At 40.2% G+C, this 16,035-nt stretch overlaps 1 protein-coding gene across 2 annotated transcripts; it reads right to left on the reverse strand.

Moving 5' to 3' along the window:
- Positions 1–935: 935 nt before the first annotated feature.
- Positions 936–15,617, reverse strand: gckr (glucokinase (hexokinase 4) regulator). 2 transcript variants are annotated; one of them, XM_084922435.1, is made up of 19 exons: positions 15,472–15,617; positions 11,080–11,229; positions 10,926–10,994; positions 10,766–10,834; positions 10,457–10,530; positions 10,262–10,328; positions 10,135–10,188; positions 9,870–9,964; positions 9,665–9,770; positions 9,429–9,547; positions 7,105–7,203; positions 6,699–6,796; positions 6,491–6,567; positions 4,324–4,420; positions 4,142–4,251; positions 2,839–2,922; positions 2,386–2,526; positions 1,949–2,080; positions 936–1,110 (listed from the first exon to the last, which is right to left on the reverse strand). In XM_084922435.1, exons 1-19 carry the CDS (start codon positions 15,520–15,522, stop codon positions 997–999), a joined length of 1,806 nt encoding a protein of 601 aa, XP_084778561.1. In that variant the 5' UTR covers positions 15,523–15,617; the 3' UTR covers positions 936–996. The 2 variants fall into 2 exon arrangements, with proteins under 2 accessions (XP_084778561.1, XP_084778560.1); XM_084922434.1 differs by having other exon boundaries at positions 1,949–2,083; positions 15,472–15,616.
- Positions 15,618–16,035: the final 418 nt, after the last annotated feature.

A 16,035-nucleotide genomic window follows, 5' to 3' on the forward strand; every position in this document is an offset into this window, starting at 1 on the left:
AATGGCCACTTGAGGTTGCTCCAAAAGTGAGTTATACCCACAGACCACCATGTTAAAATGCCCAGCTTTAGAGTACTGAAACGCAAACTTACATTAATAAGTCTAGTTACATGGTGATTAGCTTAGGTTAGCATGGCATCTAACCAGAAAGAAACAGCTAGCATGGCTAAACGCCTATAAACTCAAAAGCTACAGGTGAAAGGAACTTCCACTAGTAGCGGTTTAGAGACAATTAGACACTTTGAGTGTGTAACAGATTTGTTTCTGTGTATAGATTAAAACCCAAGAAAAGAGAGAGAGCAAGATGTGTCCTTCTACTTTCAGGTTATTAAGCTACGCTAATCACTTCCCGGCTTTAGTCTTACACATAACAGAGTGCAATGATCTCAGGCCCTTTACTTCCATTTTTTCCTGCACTTGTTAACATCATGCTACAAAATCAAACAGCCAGCAGTGTAAGTAATAAATGGTTTATGAAGTAAAATCACTGTGATTTTATAGGTGGCAAACAGAAATGCTGAGAATTGTGTCCTAACGCTTTCTGATCCAGACCTGATGTGCACTTCATCTTCTTGGGACCTCCTTCTCTCTGGGCTTCGCCGCTGTGTTTGGCTCTCCTCCAGTGGAGTTCCAAAGCTGTTCAACCTCTTTCTCAAGATACTCACACATAAACCACGCTAATCCCCTACCTGTGAGTAAGTTGAGCAAAAGAGGGATTGAGATTGACTTACATCACACGGACAGATCCTGCTGAGCCTTTAAACTCCAGAAAACACTTACAGAACATAGAGTGTCAGGCTTTCTAACATATTTTAGTGAATTTGAGTCAAAAAGGCTAAAACTTTCATTATCTTAGAAAACAACACACTTTTTTTTAATTTACTTATTTTATTTCAATCACATTAAATGAAAACAGAAGTATGTTCATTTAAGAGTGAGATAAAAGTGCTCAAATCTGTGTGTTTTGTATGTAAGATTTTAACTTAACGGCCTCAGTTACCACATCCGCTGAGCCACGGCTTCCCTAACAATTGGCTGCTGCTTCAAATGTGACTCCGCCTCCACGAGTGACCAACCGGTAAGTAAAATGACCAAAGCCAGAGGGACCACCTAAAAAGAGGGAGACAACATGATACAGCCGTTTAGTTCCTCTCTCTTCAGTTATTCAGCTCTTTATGTGATGACCCAATCCGTACCAGAAACCAGATTTTTCTTCTACCATGTGGGTCATTCTACATAAAGTAATTTATTCAATTTAATTCACTTTTATTTATATACTGCAAAATCACAACAAAACAACAACAGTGAGACAAACCCCTACTAGCAAGCACTCAGCGACAGTGGGAAGGAAAAACTCCCTTTTAACAGGAAGAAACTTCCAGCAGAACCAGACACAGGAAAGTGCGGCAATCAGCTGTGACTGGTTGGGGGTGAGGGGAAGAAGACCAAAGTTAACTTCTAAACATGATTCTTTCTATGTCACAAGCATCTTTGGATCAATGGACAATCTGACGACGAGCAAAATCAAGCAAAGAGATGAGGAGTGCCACAGCAGTTGGCACTTCCCCTCTGAAATGGAGTAAAATGAGTAAAAGTGAATGTGATGTAATCCCAAGAGAAAACTATCACAGCCTGAACAAATTGTGACGAATGCCTCCGCTCATCCTGAGACCCTCTTGATTATAAGAACTTTGATAAAAACCTCCAACCTATTACACAGAACCAATGAACAGCAATATAGTAGTTTTCACAGCTATAGGCTAATGTGTCAAAATAATATTATTTTAAAAAACGGTTGTTTTTAAATTCTAAAATGTGTTTCAACATATGTTTTTAAAGCTTTTTAAAGCACTTACTTATAACTGAAAGAGGTAATGAGAAGAAGAAACCTTTTTTAAATCGGGTTTCTGGTACGGATCTGTCAGCAACATGCACACCACCTCTTTACCTTGGTGCTGTTTCTGGCAAAGCACGTGTGTGTGGTGATGTCAGAGGATGTCATCTCCAGTGTCAGCATGTCTACTCGGTAGATTGCCTTTAAAAGAGCTTCCTCACATTTTTCCTCTGGACATGCAGAAAGCTTCTGAAAATAGAATGATTAAGCCTTAATTTACCTCTAAGTTCTAGTAAGTTATAGTCTTCTTTGCTGAATGTGCTGCACGTAAACAGAAAGAAAAGTAAGAATATGGACTTATTTAAAAAAACAAAAACACTTTGCCCTGTGGGTTCCCATCATGTTGTTTATTGGTTACTAGTTATGGTATAAGACTAAAAAAAAGGGCATAGTGTGAAAATTGTAGTCAGTAATCATGAAAAGGACGGACCACAAACAGTACACCCTGTAATGCAGTGTTTAAGCTTTGTTAGCATTTCACATCACAGTACCTGGATTAAACGCGTGGCCCTGCGGTACAGTTTAGTGTTGGTGACCTGCAGGTCAATCATGTGGTTCTGGTATATCTTCCCCTTTAAGACATGAGCTCCAGTGCTCACAGCGTTCAGCACCAGCTTGGTGGACAGCTCCCGCTGCTCACACAGAAAAGTTATTGATTTTCCTTCCCCTGCATTTATAAAAACCACACTGAGAGGAAACATTAAAGAAAATAACCTGCCATCCAAAATAAGATCTACAGAAGCAAGAAAAATTGAGAATCAATAAAGATGACTTTTTTTGACACTCCCTCCTTCCACTGTATTTATCTCTTTATATGGGTGCAAACGTCTCTAAGGAAAGAAGGTGGCAGAAATATAATGGCAGAGCATTTAATATTATATTATTTCTCATGCTTCAGTGAGTTGTTGGGCTAATGTGTGTCAAAGTGTGTGTGTATACTGTACCATATGCTGCAAGGTCCCTGAAACAAGTGCTTCTTGAGGCCAAGTTATCTTTAGTGTAGATAAACACAGTTTTTTGATGTCGTCCTGCAAAGAAAAGATACCCACATTAATACCCAAGTACAGTTGTTATAAAAGGTTGTGAACCTTGATTTTTGTATCAATTAATGCTAATATGTTATCTGATTTTCATATAAGACACAATTGTAGCCAGACACCATCTGACTACACTATACCCAGACACATTCATGATCACTCATGGTTCAGGCTGGAAGAACTTAGTCAGACGTTTGTATACAATACAAACCCACTAATGTCCCACAGTAAGCTGAACCACGACCAGGCCCTTTTGGTAACCATCAGCTTCTGGCTTAATATTTGATCCGTCTTCCTGGCAGAATTCATAGAGTTCATTTAAATTGGTAGATTTACTACCACAGACCTGACTTTAAACTAATCTTTTTTACACTGGGAAAGAGAAACTACCAGTTGTAGTCCATCCAAAACATTCCCTCAAGGAACTCCTGAGACATTCAAGGTTAAAGTACAGGTTTGAGATCAAAGATGTACTGAAATTTCATCCAGGTGTTCCTCAGATGTTCCCGAATTGGAAATGGAAAGAAAAGAGAACCTGAACACATAATGCCTCTAGCAACAGCTGTCACTGGCACATCCCAAGTTTGCAACCGAGCACTTCGGGATGTTGTTCCGTTGACAGATGAGAAAGAATTTGTTGTGATACCTCAGGGCATGGAAAACCTGTAATTACTGAGGGAACAACTGATTTAACAGTCTATAAAATATTTTAAAGAGGGCTTTGAGTGCAGCAGTACATAACCTGAAACAAAATGGCTAATGAAATGAAATTCATATTTTTAAATGCCAAAATACTGATGAACTGAAATAGTTTTGTAGCTGATGGAGGTTGTTATGCTAAAGAAGGTCTTACAACATCTTGGCTCATGCTAATGTCAAAGCAATGCAGTTAAACCTTGAACAGGTGTTCATACATGTAGTGCGCACAGCAGTGTGCATGTTTGTAAAATCCATCAGTCAGCACTGTGTGTGAAACAAGATTCAAGATTAACGTGTGAACACAGACCTCACTGTAGGCTGAGTGATTGTCAAGTCACTGCCAAAATAAAAAATAGAGCTTATTTTTTAAAATGACACTTAGTTTGGGCTGGACATGTGAATAACAGTGCAGTTTGTGTGTTATTAGTTTAGCTAGATCCTTTCTGTCTCTAATTGTGACTCCATAAAGATCAAACCATAATATTGCAGTTCCAAAACTTCAGACATCTACTTGTTGTAAAGAAGCTGCTGTGTCTCCATCAGCCTGGTGATAAACAGCATGGAGGTTGGGCGTCTTTTCTCTCACTCTGCGGGCCATGTTACCCACTTCAGTGGCATCATCTGTGGAGAGAGGCTGTCAAAACACTTGCTGCTCTGGAAAAAATCCAAGTTACAAACAAAGCACCGTCTCACCGGAGTGCGTGTAGATTAGCAGCACAGTGTCCTTATCAGTAAGACACGGCAGGATCAGATGTAGGAAGTCCTCATGTGCTATGGAGAACTTGGGGCCCTACAGGAAAGACATAGTTTCAGAGAAAACTATGGTATAGCCAGGACCACTGAAGAAGAAGAAGACTGGTATTAGCATCTCTCTGCCCTGTCACATGTTTATAATGAAAGCAAAGGGCAGCGTGGCCTCAGCACAGAACAGAACGGCAACGATGACAGAAGATGTGGAGCTGAGCTGGAGGTGGGTTGGAAGGTGGCGTGCAGCAATAACAGCTGTGGAAAGCTGTTCACCGAGGCGTGCCATGGTTCAACTGTTTTGGGGGGGTTTGTATTCTTAGTTAATATTTGAGTTTCAGTTTCAGTTTTACTGTTTTTACACTTCAGAGAACTTTGGGGGGGTTTGTTTGTAGAGACTTTGAATCTTTTTTTATGATTTTAGTATGTATTCTAGTTTTTTGTTCTCTCTGTGTTATCCATGTCTGTCACTGTCATGTCTTAGTATTTATTTGTTCAAGGTTAATCTTTATCTATTTAAGTCATTTTGACTTCCTCCCTTTTCCCTCATTTCTGACTTTCACTCTTCCCTGATAGTTTCCACCCTGTGTCCTGTTGCCCTAATTAGTGAAATAGTACACGCCTCTCTTTGACGGGGTGTCTACTAATAGTATGTTTCCCCTTTTTTTCCATTGTGATATTCTTGTGATTCTTCTGGAAGTTTCTTCCTCTTAAAAGGGACTTTTTCCTTCCCACTGTCGCCAAGTGCTTGTGCAAAGAGGGACATCAGATTGTCGGGTTTTTCTGTGTATTAGTAAGTAAGTAAGTAAAATTTATTTATATAGCACATTTCACAGATAAAAATCACAAAGTGCTTTACAATAAGATCAGACATACATTAGTGCTATTAGTGTAGCGTCTTTACCTTACAATATAAACCGCCTTGAGGTGACTGTTTTTGTGATTTGGCCCTTTAAACTGAAATAAAATAAATTGAATTCAACTTTTGTTCTCTTGGACTGCCTCCTTGCCTCCTGTATCTTGGATTTTGGGTCCTTTAAAAAGACTTAATGATTCACTCAGTTTGCAAAACTGTAGCAGTATGCTGTATCACATTTTCCAGTTGAATGTGTAGAAGGATGTCAGATGATGCAGGCTAAGTTTGGCTCTGTTCCTTGCATTCAGATTATTTTGCTAATACACATTTATGACTTGGTGGTGACCTGGTCATAAATGTCAGTAGAAAAACATCTGGAGCCACAAGTTCGGTCTTGTAAGATCCTGGGGATTCGCTGAGGCTGGGATGCTAGGAAATCAAGAGTAAGTCAGAACTAGTCAGAGACAATAACCCCTTGTACTACCTGCTAGCTAAATTTGTGGCAACAGGCACCTCAGCATGCACTTGCTAGCTGTAATGCTTTAATAAATATGTTATTTTTCTCTGTTTTCTACATTAATCTTGCTCATTTTTTTTCCATTATTTTTGTCCTACTCCGAGGAGGACACAAAGAAGTGGTTGTATTTTAGTCAGCTAATCTATGTAGAATGAATTCTTTATTTATGTTTCCTAACTGGGGACCTAGATATGGTTCTCTGTTCAACATTCATATTAGCCCATTCATATAATCCCTACCCTGAAACAGGTGAATGCTGGAGCAAACATGTAATTTTATGTCTAAATGACTGATAGAGTACCCTGTAAGTCCTACCGACACTGATATGAAAATCTAATTAACACCAACAAGCGGTATAATTAAAAAAAAAGATTAAGGAACATTGAGCAGATACAGCAGTGTGTATTTTACTCTAATCCTGCTCTAGTCTCTGCTCTGCAGAGACAGATGTGTCATTGCAAGGTACACAACAAGACCTGGATGTTAATGTTAATTGGATTTTACAGGATTTCAGACATGTTATTACTTTGTGTGGCCTTGTTTCAAACCCACAGACATGTTAGAATAGAAATCTCCATGCTTGCAGTCAGCTGGTAGTGGCAGGATTTCTGTAGAAGAAGAATCTGTGCACTTCACTGTGAATTGATTGAGCATTGTGTGAAATGAAAGATTTGATGCAGTAATTACTTAATCGTTTATCTTTTGTCTAAATAGATGTTATTACATTGTTTTCTTTCACACACCAGTGAAGTTAAGGGACCGTCATTGTTATTCAGCTCTCTGTATCCTCCTCTGATGAAGCCTCGAACGTCTTCATAGTCTGTGCCACACACACACACACACACACACACACAGTTTCCATCACTAGTTGCGATACGAAACAAAAAGAAAAGACATTTTCTTTATGGCAGTGTAGTTTGGCTCCTAATGAGGACATCGCACTGCGCTTACCTGCACCAAATGTGGGGCTACACTCACTGGCATCAATGAGGCCCAGCAAAGCCAGCAAACCCCAGCCCAGGTAATACACGTGCCTGCTGCACCGCAAACTGAAACACAGCCAGAAGCACATCAGACTGAAACTGCTGACCCGACATGAAAAATGTCACGGGGGGGAGTTCAGAAGCTTTCTCTACTCACAGCAAACAGATTTCCAAAGGAAGCTGTGAGTATGGCAACATGTTAAGTATCTGTAGTCATTTTTGCTTCTATGCTTTTTGTGCTGATTCATCAACTAATTCAGTTGTCACCTGCACTAACAGCTAGAACCAGTGTGCTGCTATAAATCAACATACTTCGTTTTCTTTGTCAGTAAGTTTCGAGGCGTCAGTTAAAGGTGTCGGATGAGATGTTCTACCTTTGTCCCGCTGCCTCCACCAGAGTAGTGATGCCATCAGTCTGAGAGTACGTGACAGCCAGAGTTCTCTCATATGCCTTCAAGTGCTGCAGAACACCACTATTGAACAGACACAAAAACAAAGCACAGAGCGCAGATTTTTGTGTCTATCATCATGCCAAACAGATTCTCTTTTCTCTAATGACCTCTAGAGGTCAGCAAAACCCAATAAAATACGCTGTGGTGTCCTCCAATACACATAACAGCTTTTCTGCTTATTCTCAACTTGCTGGTGATGTCAGCTTCAAGGACATTTCAGTAAATTTTCTGTGGGTTATGGAACATGAGCAGATACTAAATTGATACATGCAACTGACAAGCACACAATGTGAGTTATTGTGAGTAAAGTTGGGTTATGATGGAGACCCAGTAACTGTACATTCTGTCTTTTTATTATTTTATTAAATACACATGAAACTATTTTGGTTTAGCTGTTCTTATATAGTCTTCCAATCAGTATCAATCAATCAAAAATGATCTGATTTACTAAATTGTGACAAAGCTCTTATATGTAATTAAACAAATCTATATATCAAAAGCTCTTCTATATTTCTTTAAGTGTATTTTCCATTTACAAGACGTGACCCTAATAGGGATCATAGAGTATAATTGTATCCTCTAACACTTAAACTAACAAATGAAGTCTTTTGGATCCACGGATCGCCCCCTAGTGGGTATTTGAAATGTATACGTTTAAGGTATTTTGGCTACATTTTCAGACTCAGACGATGGTGAGCCTGAAGAGACACCAAAGGTTGAATTTACAGCAAAAGCTATCCTTTTATTTAAGCAAGTCAACTAGGCATGGGTCTAAGCCTAATCTACCTACTGGCTTAGTCCACTAGACAGACTAGTGTTTATTTATACCTAGGTGTGTGTTCATGTCTATCCACTAGAGAAGTGTTTCCCAACCACTGTGCCGCGGCACATAGGTGTGGAAGATTATCTGGTTCCACCTGATTAGTGCTCTAAGCCAGTGGTCCCCAACCGGTCCAACAATATTTTCACGGACCGGCGTGTTGCGGTAGCGCTGACAAAAAAAAGAAGATTTATTCATAACACACAGGAAAAGACTCAGGGAACAAGTTAGCGATAAAAACGAAAACAAAATAACGATAAAAACCTATAAAAACCATAAAAACCATAAATTTCACACCCGAGTCTCGACTCTCACAGCCTGGTATCAGACGGCCCGGTACCAAACGACTCACGGACCAGTCTCTGCCCGGGGGTTGGGGACCGCTACGCTAAGCGACTGGCGTGAATAATGGGCAGGACAATTACATTCTCCTCCACTAGAGGGCAGTACAACTACCTGCTCTAATTGAATGGGTTGCCAACTGCCAGTAAAACAGAAGAAGATGAAGAAGAAATTACATAATAGTGAGACGATGCAGCGCATAATAGCAATAGATAGATATCTGAAAAGAAAAAGTAACCAGTCTGATCTGGGTCCTGGAGAAAACTCCGACCCAGATGAAGGCCCTAGCATGAGTGCTGATCAGAAGAAAGCAAAAAAGGTATACTGGGGACAAACTGAGCCAATTCCGCTATGCCTGGTGTGAGGGGAAAAATTATCAATATGCTTTTTGTGACATTTTTGTTTGGTGGTACGGTTCTGAAACGCTGCACTAGATGGACTAGGCCTAAACATATTGAAACCCAATGCTTACACGTAGTCCAAAATGTATGCTCACTTAAAGCTTACACGCTGTATGTTTTTTATGTGGTCTGTGTATTTGATCGAAATCTATTGTTTCATTTAGTAGAATGAGCAGATGAGAAACACGGCAGTTCATCCCCACGCCCCGAGGCCTAAGGAAGGCTTTAATATATAACTGGTAATATATGAACCAGTGGCACCATCATCTAAATCCTCACTTGTAGGCCACTTTGAAGTAGGTATACAGTGGTCCCTCGCTTTAATGCGGTTCACTTTTTGCAGCCTCGCTGTTTCGCAGATTTTTGGGGGGCAATTTTGCATGCTGTTTTTTGGGGTTTTTTGACAGCACATTGTGTTCTGCGTCCTGATTGGCTGTAGACCATTGTCAATCAATCTCCTCCGTGCCGTGTCTCCAGTACAGTACAGAATGCGTTCAGCTTGTCAAATTTACATAAATCATTGGTCGCTAGCAGTGTGACTCTGAAGTGCTGTACTGTATGTTTGTAAGTTTTCTGTCCCTTTAGCTAATCTTGTGGCACACTTGCAACAGCAACATGCCAAGAGTTAGCATGTTCATAACATTACATGGCATATGACACATGACATATGTCTTCCAGCTTACCTATGTGTGATAGGTGTGTTGGAGGAAGTGGCGGCATGAGCAGCAGAGAAGGCAACTTCCAGGAGAATCTTAGTTGCACTGCCTCCCTTCATCCTGGAGGACCCACTGATGGCTTCGGGCTGAACAGACACACACAGTCACCAGCCAATCATAAACACACCGCTCACTTACTTTTTTGAATATAAATGCACATCGACCGTAATGTGTAGGGCATCAAGTTCAAAAGGTACAAGTACCCCAACTGCTGGGTTAATGAGGAAGGCCTTCTGGCTTTTTGCAAGTTCTTGCATCCTTTGTACCACACTGTGAAACGTGAAGGTGCAGTCTTGTATGGGCTCATCTCTACATACATAAAGACAGTTTGTTTCAAAGACAAAATGGATATTTATTCACAACTTATCACATATCATACATTCATTGCAAATATTTAAAGTCCTGTACCTGGCCTGATGTGCAGGGTTGAAGCCAACCAGCACAGGTGTGTAGACTTCAGGGTGCTGCAAGCAGAAATCCAGCTGCCCTGCCACAAATGGAGCCTATGGGGGCAGAAATCACACACATGAGAAGTTAAAGAGTTGTGAACGCCAAAACTCAAAGGTTGATCTCGAGTTACCTGCAGATTGAATTGTTTCTCAGGTATGAGCAAGGTAAACCTTATTTGCTATACACTATTCAAACTCTGACCTCAGAGCTGAGGCTGACTTACAGACAGTCCACAGGAAATGCCAATGAACAACACTCGCTTCTTTCCCTCACACACCTGCAGAGAACAACATGCTGTGGTCAAAATGCTCTCACAAAACACAAGACACACACTCCAGGATGTCCCAGACCTTCTTCAGACTGAGCACGCCCAGTCTGGGGTCGTCTTCAGGAGCCTCTTGGGAGGAAAGCAGAGCTCTGAGGACATGATACCAGAACATGTATATGTGCATATGTCAGGTTAATTACAGGATTTTAATCAAGCAAAAAAATTGCTGTTTTGTGAGACTGTCTGGTTATATTCTGTTTACACAACCCCAACTCACCTGTCTCCTCCTGCAATGATGTATGAATACACTTCACTTTGGTTCAACTGACTCAGTGCTTTGTTGAAGCCTGACTAACAACACAAACAGACAATAAACACACAATACAGGAAGCATTTTTTTTCCATGAGCAAGAGAGATCTGATCACATAATTTAATTAAGAGCCATTTTCCTTATATTACTGGCAGGGTCTGTTTCGTTCTGCTCTGGCTCACTGTGCACTTGATTTTCCATTATGAACATTCAAGTAACTGATACGCTTTCCAGAAGCCTGAACAGCGCAGAGAGTATTTCGGGACAACTTTTACCGAGATCAGGAAAGCCAGCCGACCAGAAGTGCCACAACCGCTCATCACAACACAGCTCTCCTGAGGATCCTGTTAAAGACACAGAAGGCACAATAGCCTATGCCCGACTGACCGACGTAAATACAGATCCAAATATTGAGGGAGGAGAAAAAAAAGGCACCTTAATTATGACCTCCACCCTTTTAGCAACCTCCATTAAGGTTTTCACCACTTGGTCACTCAAAAGCCTCTGAAAATGAGATTTAAAGAAAGAAATTCTCAAAAGGAAATTTTGAGAATACATTTTCCCATCATGAAGGCTAGTACTGATATACCTGGTAAGTCGTTCCTGCCTCTTCCTGGAACATCTGGGAATCACAAACTTGTAACATCTTCACAATGCTATAGGCCGAAACTCGGTCGATGTCACGTGTCAGGGGATTAGACTTCTCTGAAACAGGAAGTGAAGGCTCATAATCTGCGGACTAAGAAACAACAAATTAGACTGACGACTAACTGACTTCTATCTTTGAAAAGTGAATCCAACATTAAAAAACTGCATCATTTTGAAGGACCACCAAAGCCCGATCGCTGTGACTGACCTCAGGCTTATATAGCGATGAGAAAAATGGCCCTCTGCCTTGACCTTCCTGATGAGTTTATGAGTTCAAATCAATCATTTCAGCTCATGGTGTATAAAACATGTTCATTTTATACATGCCGGTCAGTCAGTGTCACGGTATCCTCATTGACTAAAAACCTGTGATTAATAAGTTGTTAGCAGTTTCACAATCACTTCTGCCTCATGCTGGTCACATCCAGTATTCAAACAGCAAGATGGCGGTGGTAAAAGTTCTCAGCACTAAGCTTCAAAACAGGACTTTTGTAACTGTTATAACTTTAAAAAAGGTGGCCAAGTAGTTAAGTCCATCTTTTATACGGTTTATTGCGTACCTAGAATAAATAGATGGCATGAAGCAAACTACGTTTACCTGAGCTAGCATAAAATGAATGAAGCAAGTAAGATCCAGCACTCAACTACTTTAGCTAGCATAAAGTAGCTAACATGAAGCAAGGATGAGCCAAATGGGGAAAACTTAAGGTTGGTTACCTTAGCTAGAATAAATACTGTAAAATGGCTAAATTATTCATCTGACTCTGTCCTACAGTGCTGTGAAAAAGTATTTGCTCCTTCCTTGATTTCTTATATTTTCCACATTTGTCACATTTACTTGTTTCAAGTCATCAAACAAATTTTAATATTAGACCACTCAACTAAATGCAAACTGTAGTTTTTAAATGATGATTTCATTAATTAATGTAATAAAGCCATCCAAAGCTACCTGACCCTGTGTAAATAAATGCGCCCTCCAAATTTAGTAACTGGTTGCATCACCCTTGGCAGCAAGAACTGCAATCAAGCGTTTGTGATAACTGGCAATGAGTCTTTTCCATCATTTTGCGGAATTTTTTTAATCCAGCCACATCGGAGGTTTTTTAAACATCAAGGGTCTCTTTAAGGTTATGCCAAAGTATCTCAATAGTCCATACTTTGGCTTCAAATCATTGTCTTGCTGCATGATCCAGGCGTGGATGAGCATCAGGGCATGAACTGATGGTTGGACATTGTCTTTCAGGATTTTCTGGTAGAGAGCAGAATTCATGGTTCCATCAATTACAGCAAGTCATCCAGGTCCTGAAGCAGCAAAACAATCCCGCACCATCACACTACCACCACCAAAAACATCTCAGTATGATGTTCTCTTTTTGAAATGCTGTGTTAGTTTTACAAGAGATGTAAGAGGACTCAAACCTTCCAAAAAGTTCAGCATTTGTCTCGTCAGTCCACAGAATATTATTCCAAAAAAATCATCAACATTCTGTTTTTTTGGTAAATATGAGGCGAGCATTTGTGCTCTTTTTGATCAGCAGTGGTTTTTATTGGTTTGGAAGTCTTAATTTTTGACCGTTCTCCTTATTGTTGAATAATGACCTCTGACCTTAACTGAGACGAGTTAGGCCTGCAGTTCTTTAAATGTTGGTCTGGGTTTTTATGATCTCCTGGATGAGTCATCAACGCACCCATGGAGTAGTTTTGGTCAACTGGTCACTCCTGGGAAGGTTCACTACTGTTCAAAGTGTTTGTGGATAAGGGCTTTCACTGTGGTTTGCAAAAGTCCCAAAGCTTTAAAAACGGCTTGGTAATCTTTTCTACACGGATAGAGATCAGTAACTTTGTTTCTAAGCTTTTTATTTAGATTGTGGCTTCTTCAGTTTGTCTGTTTAAGTGATTTCTTGATTCATCAGGTCTGTCAGTAATCAGGCCTGGGTGTTGCTAGTGAAACTGAACTCAGCTTTCCAAACAATGTGGTTAATCACAGTAAATTCATGATTTGACAAGGGATGGGGAGGTAATTAGTTTTCTTTTTTCACACATGACCAAGTAGATTTTGATATGTTTTCTCCCTTAAATAAATGAAATCATCATTTAAAAACTGCCTTTTGTATATTACTTACGTTGTAAAGTAAAGTAAAAGTAAAGTAAAATTTTATTTATATAGCACCTTTCAAGATAAAATCCGAAAGTGCTTTACAAAGGCAGAAAACAAACATTAAAATCTCAAACAAAACAAAATCAACCAAAAGCAAGTTTAAACAGATACGTTTTTAACTGCTTTTTAAAAGACATGACTGAGTCCACAGATCTCAAACTCAAAGGGAGCGAGTTCCAGAGTCTGGGAGCCACTGATACAAACGCTCTGTCACCTTTTGTTTTTAACCTTGTATGCTGGACAACCAGCAACCCCTGGTCACAAGACCTCAGGGACCTGCTGGGGTGATAAGGAAGAAGAAGATCACTTATGTAAGTCGGAGCTACACCGTGCAGGGCCCTATAAGTCATGATTATGATCTTAAAATGGACCCTGAACTTGACAGGGAGCCAATGCAGCTGAATCAGCAGGGGAGTGGTATGGGAGTATTTGTGATGCTTTATCAGAAGCCTAGCAGCAGCATTTTGAACACCCTGCAGTCGTTCCAGGGAGGCATTGCTTAAGCAAGTAAACAAGGAATTACAATAGTCTAAGCGAGATGAAACAAAAACATGAATAATCATTTCCAATTCGGAACGTGACACAATGGGACTCAGCTTAGCGATATTTCTTAAATGGTAAAAACAAGAGCGAACCAAAGATTTAACGTGTGTGTCCAGCGTCAGAGCTGGATCAAATGTAACACCAAGGTTCCTAATGGAGGATTTAATATAAGAAGCAAGAGGGCCTAGATTTTTAACCACGAGGGGAACAAATTTCTCAGGAGCAAAGACAATGACTTCCGTTTTATCAGCATTTAGTTGAAGGTAATTACCAGCCATCCACTCTCTAACGGAATCTAAGCAGGACTGCAAGATTTGGAGCTTAGAAACATCAGGTAGCCTAAAAGAGATATATAGCTGAATATCATCTGCATAACAATGATATGAAATATCAGAGAAAGAGCTAAGAAGTTGCAGAAGAGGGAGTAAATACAACAAAAACAACAATGGTCCCAAGACAGAGCCCTGGGGCACCCCATAGGCAAGAGACCTGACGGAGGATCTGAACTTAGAGGTAGCCACAGAGAAAGATCGATTTGACAAATAGGATTTAAACCATTCCAATGCGGTACCCGATACACCCACCCAGTGGTTTAATCTATCTAACAAAATAAGATGATCAACAGTGTCAAAAGCAGAGGTCAGATCCAGCAACATCAAAACAGTGCACTCTCCAGCATCATAATTCATCAAAATATCATTAGACACTCTAAGAAGTGCAGTTTCAGTAGAGTGAGCCTTACGAAAGGCAGATTGAAATTTATCAAGAATGTTATGTTCATGTAGAACAACTGTGAGATGCTTGGCCACAACCCTGTTGTCTGATATTAAAATTTGTTTGATGATCTGAACTAAGTGTAACAAATATGGACAAAAAATATTTTTTTTTACAGCACTGCATAAAGAAATGAGATGTGGATCAAGATTATAGTTGCCAACTGTCCCGTTTTAGCCGGAACATCCCGTAATGAGCAAAATTGGTTCGTATCCTCATTCTAATGTCCCATATATTGACCTTTACCTGCAATGTCATTTCCTGACCAACAGATGGCACTCTTACGAATATCAAATCTGATTTGACTGCAATTGTATCAGACGAGTGTTTTATAGTGTTTGTGCCCAGTTAGCGACGGTCCCTGACGAACAACATATATGAGGAGTAATGCGTGATTCGTAAAATTACGACTCCGTTTGGTCTCCGTAGCATAGAAACCTGGCTAATTGATGCCGGTATTTGCAGTATTTGATTTGAATATTTTTTTTCTTTTTTGCTTGTTTGTGATTTCTGTCATCATTTACTGCATTTTTCTTTATTGATTTAGATGAGGTATTGATTAAACCGAATGCCAAAGTTTTACTGTATTTTTACTGTAAGAATATGAACACACAGTGCATATTTACACTATGCCCAGCTGGCTGTGCACGCCAGAGTCGCCATTATTTGATAGTTTAAAAGTTAGCAACCCTAATCAAGACTTTTGCACAATAATGTATCAAACCAAATCCTGTCTGTAGCTATACAAAATATTTACCACTATATTTACTGTCAAAAGCGGTGTTAACCTTCTCATCTAACTCTTTGCAGGAAAAGAAATCACTTCCCTAAATAGTCCGCCGATTTCTATAAACTTACTTCCCATTGACGTAAAGTGGAAACACCATAAGTCCAGTCTAATCCTGCCATTGTCCACTTTATCTGGCAAAAATGGTCACTGGTAACGATTTGCAGAGAAAACAGAAACTGCGAGCGAAAGGGGGAAGTGGGCGGGACCCGATTGAACTTTGCTCAACTTCCAGGCCGGCAACTGAAAAGTGACAACGAATGAGAATGAAAAATGCCGTTGATTGACACATGACCTGGTAGTAAATATAATAGAGGGTCACCCAGGCAACAGCAGCTTGGAAAGTCCGCCGTCAGCTTCAAAACGATGCGTGAGTAACGAATCGTTTCGTGCGTGGAGGCAGCTACAGTCCTAACAAACGCTCCAGCCTGTCTGTTTGTTTACAGCATCTCAGAATAAAAACCACAAAGGGCACCGCTCTGTCTGTAGTAGCAAAGTTCACCTACTTGACCTTTGAGACCGGGAAAAGGGAAACACACACACACACACAATCACCACTATGAGCACCTGTGTGTTTGTCTGGCAAATGTCATTCCTGAAAATAAAGTGTAGCTGTCTCTCTTTAACGGAACCAA

The sequence above is a fragment of the Perissodus microlepis genome, chromosome 23 (genome assembly GCF_051167445.1).
Source record: "Perissodus microlepis isolate ML-2025 ecotype Zambia chromosome 23, ASM5116744v1, whole genome shotgun sequence".
Classification (NCBI taxonomy): Eukaryota; Metazoa; Chordata; class Actinopteri; order Cichliformes; family Cichlidae; genus Perissodus; species Perissodus microlepis.

Excerpts from the sequence above, each read along its gene's own strand:
- gckr (XM_084922434.1), bottom strand. The coding sequence starts at position 15,522 with ATGGCAGGATTAGACTGGACTTATGGTGTTTCCACTTTACGTCAATGG. Across the intron at positions 11,230-15,471 it reads CCACTTTACGTCAATGGGAA|TCCGCAGATTATGAGCCTTC; the intron begins GTAAGTTTATAG and ends GTTGTTTCTTAG. Across the intron at positions 2,527-2,838 it reads CAGGGACCTTGCAGCATATG|CGGGAGCTGTCCACCAAGCT; the intron begins GTACAGTATACA and ends CTGTGTGAGCAG.